Consider the following 13,165-nt stretch of genomic DNA (forward strand, 5'->3'; position numbering starts at 1 on the left):
CACCCATGCCCACCTCCACCCATTGGTCATGGGGTAGACACTAAGCAAACACTGTCTCATTGAGCTACAACCTAGCCATCGACCGTGAGCCCAGGTTGACCTCAAACTTTTGATCCTCCTGTCTCAGCACCACCCCCATGCTAGAACTACAGGTACATGCTATTACCTGTAGCATGCTACAAGCCAACATTTCTACTTATTTTTATTCTTAGGAGCGTTTTCCCTACATGTGCCTATGCACCACATTCATGCCTGGTACCTGAGGTCAGAAGAAGGCATTAGAGCTCCTGGAACCGGAGTTACAAAGACTGTAAGCTACGATGTAGGTGCTGGGAACAGAACCTGGGTCCTGTGTAAGAGCAGCAAGCACTATTAAACTGTTGAGCCATCTCTCCAGACCCCTGAACTTGAGGCTCTCCTGTATCTACTTCCTGAATGCGGGCACTACAGACACTAGCCCATGGGCCCAGTCCCATCTTACTCTCACTTATTTATTTATTTACTTATTTGAGACAGGGTTTCTCTGTAGTTTTTGGTGCCTGTCCTGGAACTAGCTCTTGTAAACCAGGCTGGCCTCGAACTCACGGAGATCCGCCTGCCTCTGCCTCCCAAGTGCTGGGATTAAAGGCGTGCGCCACCACCACCCGGCCTCTCACTTATTTTTGCCGACATTTTTAATTCCGTGTACCTATGCTATAGCTCCAGTGGAGACCAGATAACTCCTGGGAGTCGGCTCTCTCCTTCTACCATGTGGGTTCTGGGGATTGAACTCAGGCCACCAGGCTTGGCAGCCAAGTGCCTTTAGCTGCTGAACCACCTTGCTGGTCCCCCAGGTTTATCCTTGTTGGGTTGTGACCAGAGCTGTCCAGAGCAAAGAGCCCAACCCTCATCTCGCAACTTTCTTCTCACAAAGACCCTAACTTAGCATTCTTCCCCTTTCCCCATTGCAGTACTAGTATGTTAGTAACTAGAGCATCCAAGTTAGCCAAGTGAGGGCTACCATTGCTGTATCCATGACACCATCTTATCAATTATCAGCAGTCACAAACAGTCAAGATAAATATTGAGGGACAATCCTGTGCTGACACAGGGTAGCTGGTTGCTCCCCTGCTGCAGCCTATCCCTTTGGCAAGCACAGTTTCGGGGAGCCTCAGGCAGTATTAGTGCAGACCTAGATGGGAAGGAGACCATGGGTGGGAACGGAGATAAGCCAAAAGTACAGTGGATGAGTTTCCTCTAAGAAATTCAGAACCAAGAGGCTGAGTGTCCAGTTCCACAAGTTCGCCTCTTTCCCCAGCCTAGCGGGAAAATGCCCCACTCACGCGGGACCTTGTAGTTACTTATTCAATAATAGTTCCGAAGTCTCAGCTGAACAACAAGCAATTCAAATTTCAGAATGTTTTTCCAAAAATACATTTCCTCCAGCTGGTATCCAACTGTATTTATCTGTTCTCTTCCTTGCTTAGAGACCCTATCCTTGCAATTTTTAGAAAACAAACATACAAAAAAAATGTATAATTTAGACCAATGTACCAAAACTATAAGGAGTTCCATTATGTTTTTTCTTGTTTTCCTTTTTGTTTTTTTTTCAGGACAGAGTTTCTCGTGTGTAACAGCAGTCTTGGAACTTGCTTTGTAGACCATGCTGGCCTTGAACTCAAGAGATCCACCTGACTCTGTGTTCCTCCGGGAGTGCTGGGATGAAAGGCATGTGCCCCACCACCCAGCTCCCTTACATCTTCAAGGCATATTTATAAATGAACTTATAACAAATACCAAATTAAGAAACAAACACAATACACTCACTAAATATCCATAGCAATTGTTATTTATTGCTAGGATTTAAACTTTTTTTAAGTGTTGGAGAAGCAGGAAAAGACACCCATGGAGGCAGGGAGCAGTCTGATCACTTACAAAGTGCCACAAGGTCGGTAAATGCAGGCTGCTAATAACTGGCGTACTCTTGACAAACAGGCAGAAACACTGAATGCTCAGTGCAACGCAAAGAACAGCACACTTACACGGCTATAGAAACACTCAGAGGGGACCGAGCTCTTGACAACAAATGAACTGAACTTTCAGCCAACAAGTGAACTTACTTTAACACATCGGCTTTAGGTGAACTGGAGCTTCAGCTAAGTCGACTAGAACCAAGTCAAACCATCTTGTTCTCTCCAGCATCCCCCCAAAGCCTCGAGCTGTAGGGCTGTAGCAGATCCAATGCACGATCCCTTTAAAAAGTGGGCCTCAAATGATAAACTACTGCTCGGGAACTAAGTGTAAAAGTCACCTGAGAAAAAAAGGGGTTGCAGAGGGGGCTGCACACATGGACACAAATACATCCACATGTGCCGGGCTAGAGGGCTCAGTGCACTTAAGCCGCAGTGGGGCTAGCCTAAGCTTCCTGGGCATCCCACCCAGAAAGTATCACACACAGAGACCTGCTCATTATGTCTACCAACTGAGAAAAACAGCAACCAAGGACAGGCCTACTCAGCCTCCCCAGGTCCCTGAGAAATAGGCAACACAGGCAGCAGGCCTCCCCAGAGCTGGTCCCCATTCCAGCAGACAGACAGGGAGCTCTCTAGTCCTTAGGGAGACAGCCGAGAAATGACTCATCATGGAGTCCAGGGCTTCCAGCCCTTCATGCAGACAAAGATAGGACACTGTGGGAAAGGCCTGGCTGACCCCTTCCATTGGGCACAACAGACTGAGGGTGGCTTCTGTGATGTCCCCTCGCATGATCCAGCCAGCACTGGAACATTGCTCGACTTCTACAGAAACATATACTGGAAATATACATCAGAACGCGATGTTCAGAAAGAACTGACACCCGCCCGTGTGTGCTGGGGCAATCGCTGCGGCACGGGCTGCACATGCACACGGCGAACAGCCCACCCTCCTGGCAATCAGAAGGTTCCTCCTCCACAGCCTATTTGGAATGTTAGGATCTTTGGGTCTCTGGCCTTTGGGGCCTCCCCAGAGACCTCTTCACAAGGATTGCAGAGTGCATTCCTCGCCTCGGCTGGCCAGAGCATTTCTCCACAGGGGTTGATGGCAGCAGCAGAAACTACAGCTCAGATATAGTTGGTAGGGGGCTGTCGGGCATTGAGTCGCTGCATGTGGCAGCCATGGCAGAGCAAATGTCCATCGAGAGGGAAACAGCAGCAACCTTCCTCGTCACTCAGCTGCATGCGGCAGTCCTAAGGAAGAAGACAATTAGTTCACATCAGTCCGGGCTTCCCCCGACGCTGAGGCCATCTTGGGAGTCTGTCCTGCTCAATGTCAGACTAGTCAATGACTGGAAGATGGTGGCAAGGCAGGGAGGGTGCAAGTGAAAACCCAAGAGGCCCTCCGTCTAGACACCAGGTGTCACTCTGGGGAAGCCACATTCAAAACCACATCAACACATCACCAACCAGGACCAGGAAGAGTAGTAGCTAGAAGACAAGAGAGACTGGACACAGGTCACAACAGTGTCCTGCATCACTTCCACAGATGCCCAGTTCCCCTCCCAAACCCCAACTTCCCTCCTTCAGCCTGAACACCGATACTGACCTCACAGTGGTAGCACTCAAAGTGATAATCACGGTCCATCGATATCACCCTCACAATGTCTTCACAGCCCTGAAACACGTAGAGAGCCCCACGGGGGTGAGTGCAGCCTAGTGTCCCTGAAGTCACCGTCCCATCCACAGAAACCCTCCCGCTCCAACGGGCAGATCCTACAAAGGCTTCTCTGAAGTTAGATACCATCCCATGCAGCTTTGAGATGTTTTAGCAACTCCTACCAGAATGCTACCCCTAACCACAACACTGCTCCAGGACAGTAGCCTCTATGCCTTTGGGGGGGGGGAGACGGACGGGGCGGGGACGGACGGGACACGACACACACACATGGCTGAGCACAAGTCAGTCTAAGAAAGAGGCGTTTGGCTACAGCTTAAATAATCTCTGACCCCATTTTTACCAGCTGAGGGATAATTTCAGTCCCTGTATCAGGTGACCTTGAGAGCCTTGTTCTCTGAACAGGGACAAAAGATATGGAGCCGGGGCCCAGCAAGACTATGGGACATGCCTGGGTCCGGAAATTTAGGTCAGGGTGGTGACCCCAAGAGCAGAGTCACACGGGAAATCTTCTGGAATGTACATTCCTCAGAAGTACCACTTCCCAAGGGAGGCTAGGCTGCATGTCCCCATCTCTTCCCAAGAGGCAGCAGTACTGGCTGCCCTGTGGAACTCAAACACACTGACCTCTGAGGGGAGGATGGGTTGTCCACAGGCTGCACATTTGGGGGCATAATTTCTGAAAGAGAAGAGACACTGCTCAGCTGAGGCTGAGGGATCCCGGGGCCCGGGACCACATCTTTCCTCCCCTCGAGGGTAGACTCACTTGTGGTAGTCAGTGACGCAGTACACCTGGTTGGAGAAGTCCACGGTGAAGGGGACGCCGTCCAGGCACTTGTTACAAACGATGCATCGGAAGCAGCCTGGGTGGTAGGATTTCCCCATGGCCTGTAGGATCTGGCTCGCAGGGCGGGAGGAGGATCAGTCTCCGTTCTGTCTTGGGCTTCAGCTACCCATTATGTTCCAACCCCCTCCTGTCCTCCTAGAAGAATGCTACATAATTTGAGGGGACCAGGAGTCTTAAAATAAAGGCAAAAAAAAAAAAAAAAACCCTAAAAAGGTCTCAGAAACTTCTAGGCCTGTGGATTTTTTGTTATTTCTTGGAGACAGGGTCAATTGTATCTTAGACTGGCCTTAAAAACCACATAACAGAGGATGACCTGGAACTCCAGACCCTCTCCCTCACTTCCAGAAAACTGAAAAGCTGAAATAACAGGCATGCGTGTACTGCCATGCCTGGGGTGTAAGGCGCTAAGGAAAGAGGAACCCAGGGCTGTTTATGTAAGGCATTCGTTCAACCAACAGAAGTGCCGCTTCCGGCCACACCTAACCTTTTATTACAACTTGAGGTAGGTGCCAGAATTTTTATTTATTTTTTCCTCAATCCTTCCCAGGTATCTACTAGATGGCCATAGGTGGGAATCACCAATCTAGCCGGGCACGTGGGAGACAGAGGCAGTGGGATCTCTGTGAGTTCAAGGCCAGCCTAGTCTATAGAGTGAGTTCCAGGACAGGCTCCAAAGCTACACAGAGAAACCCTCTGTGTCTCAAAAAACCAAACCAAACCAAAAAAAAAAAAATCAATCAAACAAACAAAAATCACCAATCTAATTTGAGTCCTTTTTTGTGTGGAGGGGAGGGATTTCAAGACAGGGTTTCTCTGTATAACAGCCTTGGCTGTCTTGGAACTCACTCTGTAGATCAAGTTGGCCTCAAACTCACAGAGCTCCACCTGCCTCCAACCAGTAGCTGAAAAGGGAGCATGCTCACCTAGCTCGGGCTGGAGGGCAGGTGGGGGGGGGCGACAGATTACAGGCCCAGCAGGGTGAGACTAGGGTTACAGATTTGCTCTCATGGGCAGAGGGGTAGCAACGTGGGACAGGACTGGGGACGAATGGTGAGAACATGGGTCACTAGAGACAGGGTCCCTCGGCCGCCTTCTCGTTCTCCCCTCACGGCCAGGTCTTGGCTGAGGCGCATTCCTTACCTTCTCTAAAATCAAGTGGCCGCAGACACAGCACTTCTCAGCTGCCTCCTGAAACCCTGAAAACTGGAGAAGGGGGGAAAGAGGTGTCACCAAGATGAAAAACGACAGAACCCAACCCAACGGGTGGGCCACCACCCGGGACTGTCCCAGAGTCAGGCAGGCTCACCAGATAATCTTCCTCACAGTAGACAGAGCCGTTGACGCTGTAGAAAGCCTTGCAGCGCAAAGTCCGTCCTAGGAGCAGCAGAGAAGGGGCTGGAGCCTAGGTTTGGGGCCCTCAGGCAGGGCTTTTCCACCTCTGATCCCTGCTCCCCAGTGCTGCACAGGACAGCTTCCCCTTCTAACTGTCTAGTCTTCCTTCCCAGACAAAAACACCATGTGCATGTGGAGACTAAGGCAGGAGGATCAAGAGTTTAAGGTCAGCTTGGCCTATATAGTAAAGCCTGCCTCAAAGAGGAAGTAAAAAGAAAAAATTTCGTATGATACAATTCCAATTGGCTTTGGTCTCACTGTAGCCCCAACAACTTTTCCTTTTTTTTAAAGATTTTTATTTATTATGTATACAGTGTTCTGTGGCATATATGCCTACTCGCCAGAAGAGGACACCAGATCTCATCACAGATGGTTGTGAGCTACCATGTGGTTGCTGGGAATTGAACTCAGGACCTCAGGAAGAGCAGTCAGTGCTCTTAACCTCTGAGCCGTCTCTCCAGTGCCCCCAACAACTTTTCTATTCCCTGCTCCTCTAGCTCCTGCCACCCACACCTCCTCAGGGCCCAGCCAAGGTCAAACAGGCTGGTGCTCTTGGACCAGGGTGATTTATTCGCCTGGAGCACCCGTCATGGGTGCCCTCTGGGACCTCTAACCTAGGTTCCTTTGTTCCAGTCCGTACCTGTCTAGCTCCTTCCTGCCACATGCTGCCCCTCTGGTGGTCAGGACATCTGGGAGTTACTGCTTTGTATGGGAGCTTGGAGGAATGCAAGCGTCTCCAGGGTCAGAGGCAGGTGGATCATTTCCTTTTACACTGATATCCACAGAGCTACCCCATAAGGTCTAAGTGGTCACAGATAAGCAAGGTGTGAGACCGGGGTGCAGAACGGACAAGCTTCCCTTTGAACCCACTTCCAGCTCTGCTGGGGATGGGGGAGGGCTCCGTCGGCTAAAAAGGCTCACTTAAAATGACTTAGGAGAGGAAAGGAGAGGACATACCCGGAAGAGGCCCAATGAAAAGGACAGCCAGAACAGCCCAGAGAGATGCAGGCAGAAGCTGGGGGAGGAAGAGAAAAGCTGAGCGCTGGAGTCAGACAGGCAGAGATAGGAGATTACAGGGTTAGTCGAAGAATCAGAATGGGTAAGCAGTGGAGAAGGGATAATGAGAGGTGAGGGAGGGTGTGGTGGGGGAGCACCCCCACAGAGGGCCTCCTGAGCTAACAGCGGCGGCAGACATTCCTGGAGTGTGATGTCATCAGCTTGGCATGGCCTGGTGGCCTCCACTCTAGTGAGGTGGCTGAACTCTGACCAGCCAAGAGAAAACCCTCCCCCCCCCCACCCCACCAGCTACCCATTTCCCCCAGCCCACACCCGCCCTTCCCACATTCCAGTCTTTCACTGTCGCCCCAGGCAACTCTGCTGCCCAAGACCAAACCTCACCGAAGAGGTGGGGGCGGGAGCCCAAGGCTGGGCCAGCGGCGAGGCGCAAGAAAAAGGAAGGTTCAGAGAAGAGTGAGGAGGCTGAAAGACAGAGAACTCCAAAAAGCAGATCCAGCTCAGGGAGGGAAGTCAGGTAGCACTCTCAGACAGACACGCAGGAGCTAGGGCAGCTGCAGACCCTGACAGGTGTTCCTTTCCATGAAAGGGTCCAGCGGGGGGTGGGGCGGGGCGGGGGCAGGGGGTGGGGGCGAGGGGGTTGTAGCAGGTGCACTCACCACAGGAGCAGCAGACAAAGCACTGGGTGTGGTAGAGGCTGTCCAGGGCCTGGCAGGCGTTGCTCTGCCCGTAGATGCCTTTGTTGCACTTGATGCAGGTGCCTGCGAGGGAAGAGCAGGTCAGTGTCTCGCCCCACTTCCTCAGCACGGATCTAGGCACCCCAACTTGCTTGACTGACGTGCCAAAGGACACAGCTCCCTTAACTGTTGAGAGGGTGACCAGAAAAGGGACGCAAGCACACTCGACTTGTAGAATGCTTGCTTGCCTGCCATGTGTAAAGCCCCAGCTTCCACCCCTGGCACCAAGGAAATGGCTGTGATAGCGCACAGTGCAACCTAGTCAGGAGGCAGAGGCAAGAAGGGTCGGGAGCTCAAGGTCACCTAGGCTACACAACAGTTGAAGCCTGTCAAACCATGAGACCTGTCTCACAAAAAAAAAAAAAAGAAAAAAAGAAAAGAAAAAAAAGAAGAAAAAGAAAGGAAAAAATAGGATACAGCCAGATCTTGACTAGGCAGATCTATCTTCTTACTTAGTGAAGATTCTCTGAACACCTATTTTGCGGCTTAGCACAGAACCCAATCTTTAAAAAAATTGGGTTCAAGATGCTTTGTTTCTTTTGGGACAAGTGAGCGAGAGGTGGTGGGCGACGGAAATGCCAGCACACGGTTCGGCGGCACCTGGAGAAACTTCACAGCCAAAGCAATCCAGGCCCATGAGGTTTTTAGCACCCATAAAACTCGATCTGGTCCAGCAGAGGGTCTTTTGTGCCGGTGGGCCATGTGAACAATCCTCTAGGGAAATCAATAAAAACATAGTCGGGGCTTCAGGGGCCAGAAATGTATAGGATGGGGCGGGGGAATGTGGCAGACCGTATCACGGCCTTCCTGACACGTGAAACAGGGCTTAGCTGCTCTTCCCCGGGACTCTCCACTAACATGCATACACCTGGCTCTGGAACCAGCCTTTCCTGGGTGTGTTCTTCCTTCCCTCCACTCCCCAATTCCAGGCCCATGACTGAGGGCTAAGACCTGTCTTTGGGGAGCAGATCCCAACGGGCCTGCCCCACCTTTCCCCCTCGGCACACTGCCACACTCCCTGCCTGTCGGGGCCCATCCCAGTCTTTGCCCAGGGGCTTTGGGAGCTGGTGCGGCAGCTGCAGCAACTGATGGGCCCGGGCCTGTCCTGTTCCCACCCTCTGGCAGCTGGGCAGAGTTGAAGCCAACAGGGCCCCCTAACTAGAGACAACAGTAAAAGTAGAAGGCTATTACTAGGCCAGTCTGCTGTAGGGGCTCTGTCAGCGGCAACCTGGCCTCATTTCTGAGTTCAAAAGGTGTTCTCCTTTCTCATAACCAGAGGAATTTTGCCCAAGATTGCCATGCCGGGGGGTCCCGTCAGAGCCACGGACACTGGAAAGAGGAAGCTGCTCGGGCACGTTTGCCTCACCTCCGCTCACAGAACATTCACACCTAGCGTCTTCCTGCCATTTTACTGCACTTTTTGAGGCTTTCTTTGGGCTCTGACGGTTTAGCCAATGAGACTTCTTTTCCAGCTCTCTCGTGGGTCTCCAAAGGAATTTGTTAAATGAACATCGCCACTGTTTACCTTGAGCAAAGTGATTTAGATCATCTCCTCTACACCCCCTTTCCGAGTAAGTCAAAAAGTGTGTGTGCGCACGCGTACGCGAGCGCCAGCGCGTGCTGAATTCTCAGGCCCTTCCAGCTTACCTCGGTACTACCTTTGAACTTCTTCACAATTCATCCTTCCCTCTGTTCACATTTCTAGCCACGGGGTGGGGGTGGAACAGAGGCGGAACAACGATGGTGGGGAACAGAGAGTCCCTAGGAAACCTAAGAGCCCCAGACTCAGGAGTGAGTTTCCTCCCAAATCAAATCAGAACTGCATTATATAATTCAGTAAGGTCTGTGGGGTTTGGTAACACACCACCGCCTAGCTTTAATAACCAACCGATCACTACTTCTTGAAAGGAATATTGTGGCCAGGTTTCCTCAACAGTAGCAGGAAAGTCGAGCTACTTCTTTTTGAATGATGGTCAAGATTAGGGGGGTATTCAAAGTCAGTTAATACCTGGTAGTCACGCAAAGCAGGTATCTATCCAGGGGTAATGGTCGCCAAGTGGTCATTGATTTTGCCCAGACTTTCGGAGGCTGGGGGAAAACAGGCTGATAGGTACTCGCTGTAATACTGAGTTAAAATATTCCTAACTCTGGCCTATTTTAAAAGGCCCCCGGCACACACCTCACCACCAGGTCTAGGGCGGACGGGACAAGACTTGAGTGCCCGCTTTCCATTCTAGGGAGTTCAGTCCTCCCACCCAGATTCCATTTCTCCGACAGCAGCCACGACTACGCCGGAGCTAGCAAACATCCCCCAACGCGAGCCCGAGCTCCCCACCCCTCCGCCTGGCGGGCGCCGCCCACGGCACCTGGAGCGCCAGGGCAGGAGTCGGCACGCACGCGGCCGCCCGCCCCGCCCCCCGCGCATTCCCTGAATTCCTACGGGCGGAGCAAGGAGCGGGTGGGGGCGCGGCACGCCGGAGCTTGCAGGAGCCCAGCCGCGAGGGGGGCGCAGGAGGATGCTCTCCGGGCCCCGCAGCGCCTCCTCCTTACAAGGCCTCCTACTGCGACCAGCCTAGGTGCTCCAATGTTTGAGAAAAAATGAGAGTCCCGATAAAGTCAGAAATTGAATTTGTCAGGGATCAGTAGCCCGGTCCCATTAAAAACCTGGCAGGAACGAGCAAGTGCTCTAGGGTCGGCCCTCTTCCATCCCTCTGGCCTCTTTTCTAGTCCGGGGTCTCCGCCTGAAGCCCCTCGGCCATTGACAATTTGGACCGTCGGGGCGTTGGGAAACCGCATACGTTACCGGGTCTCTCGGGTCCCTAGCCTCATCTCTCCTACTCACCAAAGTAATCTTCTCTGGCCTCTGGCTCCCGCATCCGGGCTCGGGAGGCCTCTGGAACGAAGGGACCAGGAGACTCCTCCAGACCCGACGGCTCAATCCCCGAGAGTTCCCCACGGGCACCGGCTTCTCGCCCACCGTGGGTAGCCACCGTCAATCGCAGCAATGCTGTTAGCTCGTCCTGGTAACGGGCCCCCGCGGCGCAGTCCCCGTAGCCCGTAACTGAGTGCCGTCCAGGTTGCGCCCCACGTCTCTCCAAGGGCCCCGCTGTTCCCACCACGGCTCCGGCTAGAGCTCCGGGGCTGCCTAGGGCTGGGGGGTACGAGTGGCGGCTCTCCTGGCAGCCGAACCCCACGGGCCGATGAGCGCACAGTCGGTCGAGGGCGGCATGGAGCTCCGGGTAGGCGGATGGAACCCCTCCAGAGGAGTAGCCCGCCGGGGCAGTAGTCAGGGGGAGGCCGAATAGGCACGGCCCCGCGGGCAGCGGGCTCCCGTGGCGCTGGTCGTAGCCCATGCTGATGCCGCTGGTCCGGTTGCTGCACGGCCGGCTACCTCCGGCTCCGCTGGGCCCCGCCCCGTCCAGCAGCAGGCTGCCCCGGGGACTCGACGGCTTGCTCGCGTCGCTGGCCGAGCTACTGGCGAAGCTGGAGCGAGGGCTGAGGGCCGGGGCCGTGGTCTCCAGCCGAAAATCAGGAGGCAACGACGGAGGTAGCGGCAAGGCTCGAGTGGGCGGCGGCCCCCCAGGAAAAGACCCTTCGAAGCGCTGTGCCTCAAAGGAGCCGCGTGCGTTCCGCTCGGCGTCCAGGGACCCTGGCTCCCTGGCCGGCTCCAAAGGCTCATCCCCAGGCCCCCCATTAGCTCCTCGGTGTCCTGATTTCCTAGGTCCCCCCAACCCACTCAGGCGCCCCTTGCCTGCTCCGGCAGTCCCATCAGACCCAGAACGGCTCGCTTCGCCCTTTCTGCGGCCGAACTTGGCGCTGCCGGAGTCCGAGAGTCTCAACTTTTCTAACAGGCGACTGGCTTTCTCCCCTAACCGCTCCATGCCCTCGGATCTGGGGCCTGCAGCCCCCTCCCCGCCCGGCACGCTGCAGCGTTAAGGCCCAAGGCCGGGCTTGGGTTCCCCGGGTCTCGGATTCCCGGGGTGCAAGAGACGCACGAGGGCTCAGCGGGCGGCCCAGGTGCCGGGCTCCCGCGATCCCGAAGCATGCCCCGGCGAGAGGGTCCGCGCGCGGCTGGCAGGGCCCACGGCAGCAGCAGTCCTCTAGTCCACGCGTCGGCTCGCGCCACCGCCCGCCAGCCGGCCCGCCCCCCTGGCTCTCACTCGCCCCGACCCAACTTCTCCAAACTTTTGTCTGCCTAGCCGGATCTACTTTCCGGGAAGGGCGGAGCGCTGTGTGCACCCGGGGTTGGAGTATCCGCGCAAGGATTTCTACATCCCAGGAAGGACACTGCCTCTGAGATAGAGGGTCACCGGCAGGACTTGAAAAGTCAAGGGACAGACTGGGCAGCTGCGACCATAAGATTCAAGAGTTAGAACAGGAAAGAGTTCAGGGAATGAGTGAAAGGGAACTCTTTGTTTACAGTTGGAATGTGCGGAGGGGCACTGTGGAATGTATCCATCAATGATGGGAAGAAGGGGCATGTTCTACACAGACATCGCGACGTGAGGACTGAGGGGGAGATGGAGAGAGGTGGCACAGGACAGGGCGCTAACTATAAGAGGAAGATAAGAAGTGGCTATAAAGGAGGCCCAGAGACCGGCATGTAAAGATAGCTCTGAGAGGACATGAATCACAGGCACGAATGTGGGAGCTGCAAGGACCGACGGATTCTTACAACAGGGAAAGGACAAGTTGGTCCAGCGAACCTGAATGACACAGATAAACTACAATAAAAAGAACTCTCTGGACCCACGGTTCTTGGAAGGTGCAGTGGGAGGATACAGGATTTATGTGCTCGTGTGAAAAGGTGCAAGGAAAATGATTGGGGCTGATCCCTGCCTCAAGAGGGACAGAGAAAGATTTAGTGTGTGCTACCAACACGGAGGAAAAGGTTTAGGAATAATGCACCCTTAAGGGAGACGAGAGAGAGACAGAGACAGAGAGAGAGAGACAGACAGAGAGAGACAGAGACAGAGACATAGATGAACTGGGAGAGACACCCCCTGGTGTTGGGAAGTGAAACTTTTAGTAAATATTTTAGGTGGCTAGAGATCAAAAGTATGATTTTCAGGCAAGCATACACTAACTTTGATCCTCCCCCATAGCTTGGCCACAAGAGGTTAGTGGGAAAATGTATTAACTTAGGGGGAATAGGAGATCTAAGTGATCAGGGTGGAAAAGGAAAAGAGGTGATAATGACCAGAGTAAGAGTAAGGACAGAAAGCTGGAGGGATGGCTCAGTGGTTAGTACTGGCTGCTCTCCCGGAGGACCTGGGTTCACTTCCCAGTACTCACGCGGCAGCTCACAGCTGTCTGTCACTCCACTTCCAGGGAATACAACAGTCTCTCTCACACACACGTTTATGCAAGCAAAAACACCAATGCACATAAAATAAAAATAAGTATTTGCCAGGCATGATGGCACACACCTCTAATCCCAGCAGTTGGGAGGCAGAGGTAGGTGGATCTCTGTGAGTTTGAGGCCAGCCTGGTCTACAAAGAGAGTTCCAGGATAGCCAGGGCTGTTACACAGAGAAACCCTGTTTTG

General features: G+C 53.5%; 1 protein-coding gene across 1 annotated transcript; it reads right to left on the minus strand.

The window, feature by feature from the left end:
* Positions 1–1,812: 1,812 nt before the first annotated feature.
* Positions 1,813–11,797, minus strand: Ajuba (ajuba LIM protein). Its single transcript, XM_048444941.3, has 8 exons — positions 10,460–11,797; positions 7,540–7,641; positions 5,781–5,848; positions 5,615–5,677; positions 4,394–4,524; positions 4,255–4,306; positions 3,559–3,627; positions 1,813–3,203 (listed from the first exon to the last, which is right to left on the minus strand). The coding sequence occupies exons 1-8, from the start codon at positions 11,496–11,498 to the stop codon at positions 3,078–3,080; spliced, it is 1,650 nt and encodes a 549-aa protein (XP_048300898.1). The 5' UTR covers positions 11,499–11,797; the 3' UTR covers positions 1,813–3,077.
* Between the last annotated feature and the right edge of the window lie 1,368 nt (positions 11,798–13,165).

Source organism: Myodes glareolus, chromosome 12, assembly GCF_982192425.1.
Source record: "Myodes glareolus chromosome 12, mMyoGla1.1, whole genome shotgun sequence".
NCBI classification, from domain to species: Eukaryota; Metazoa; Chordata; class Mammalia; order Rodentia; family Cricetidae; genus Myodes; species Myodes glareolus.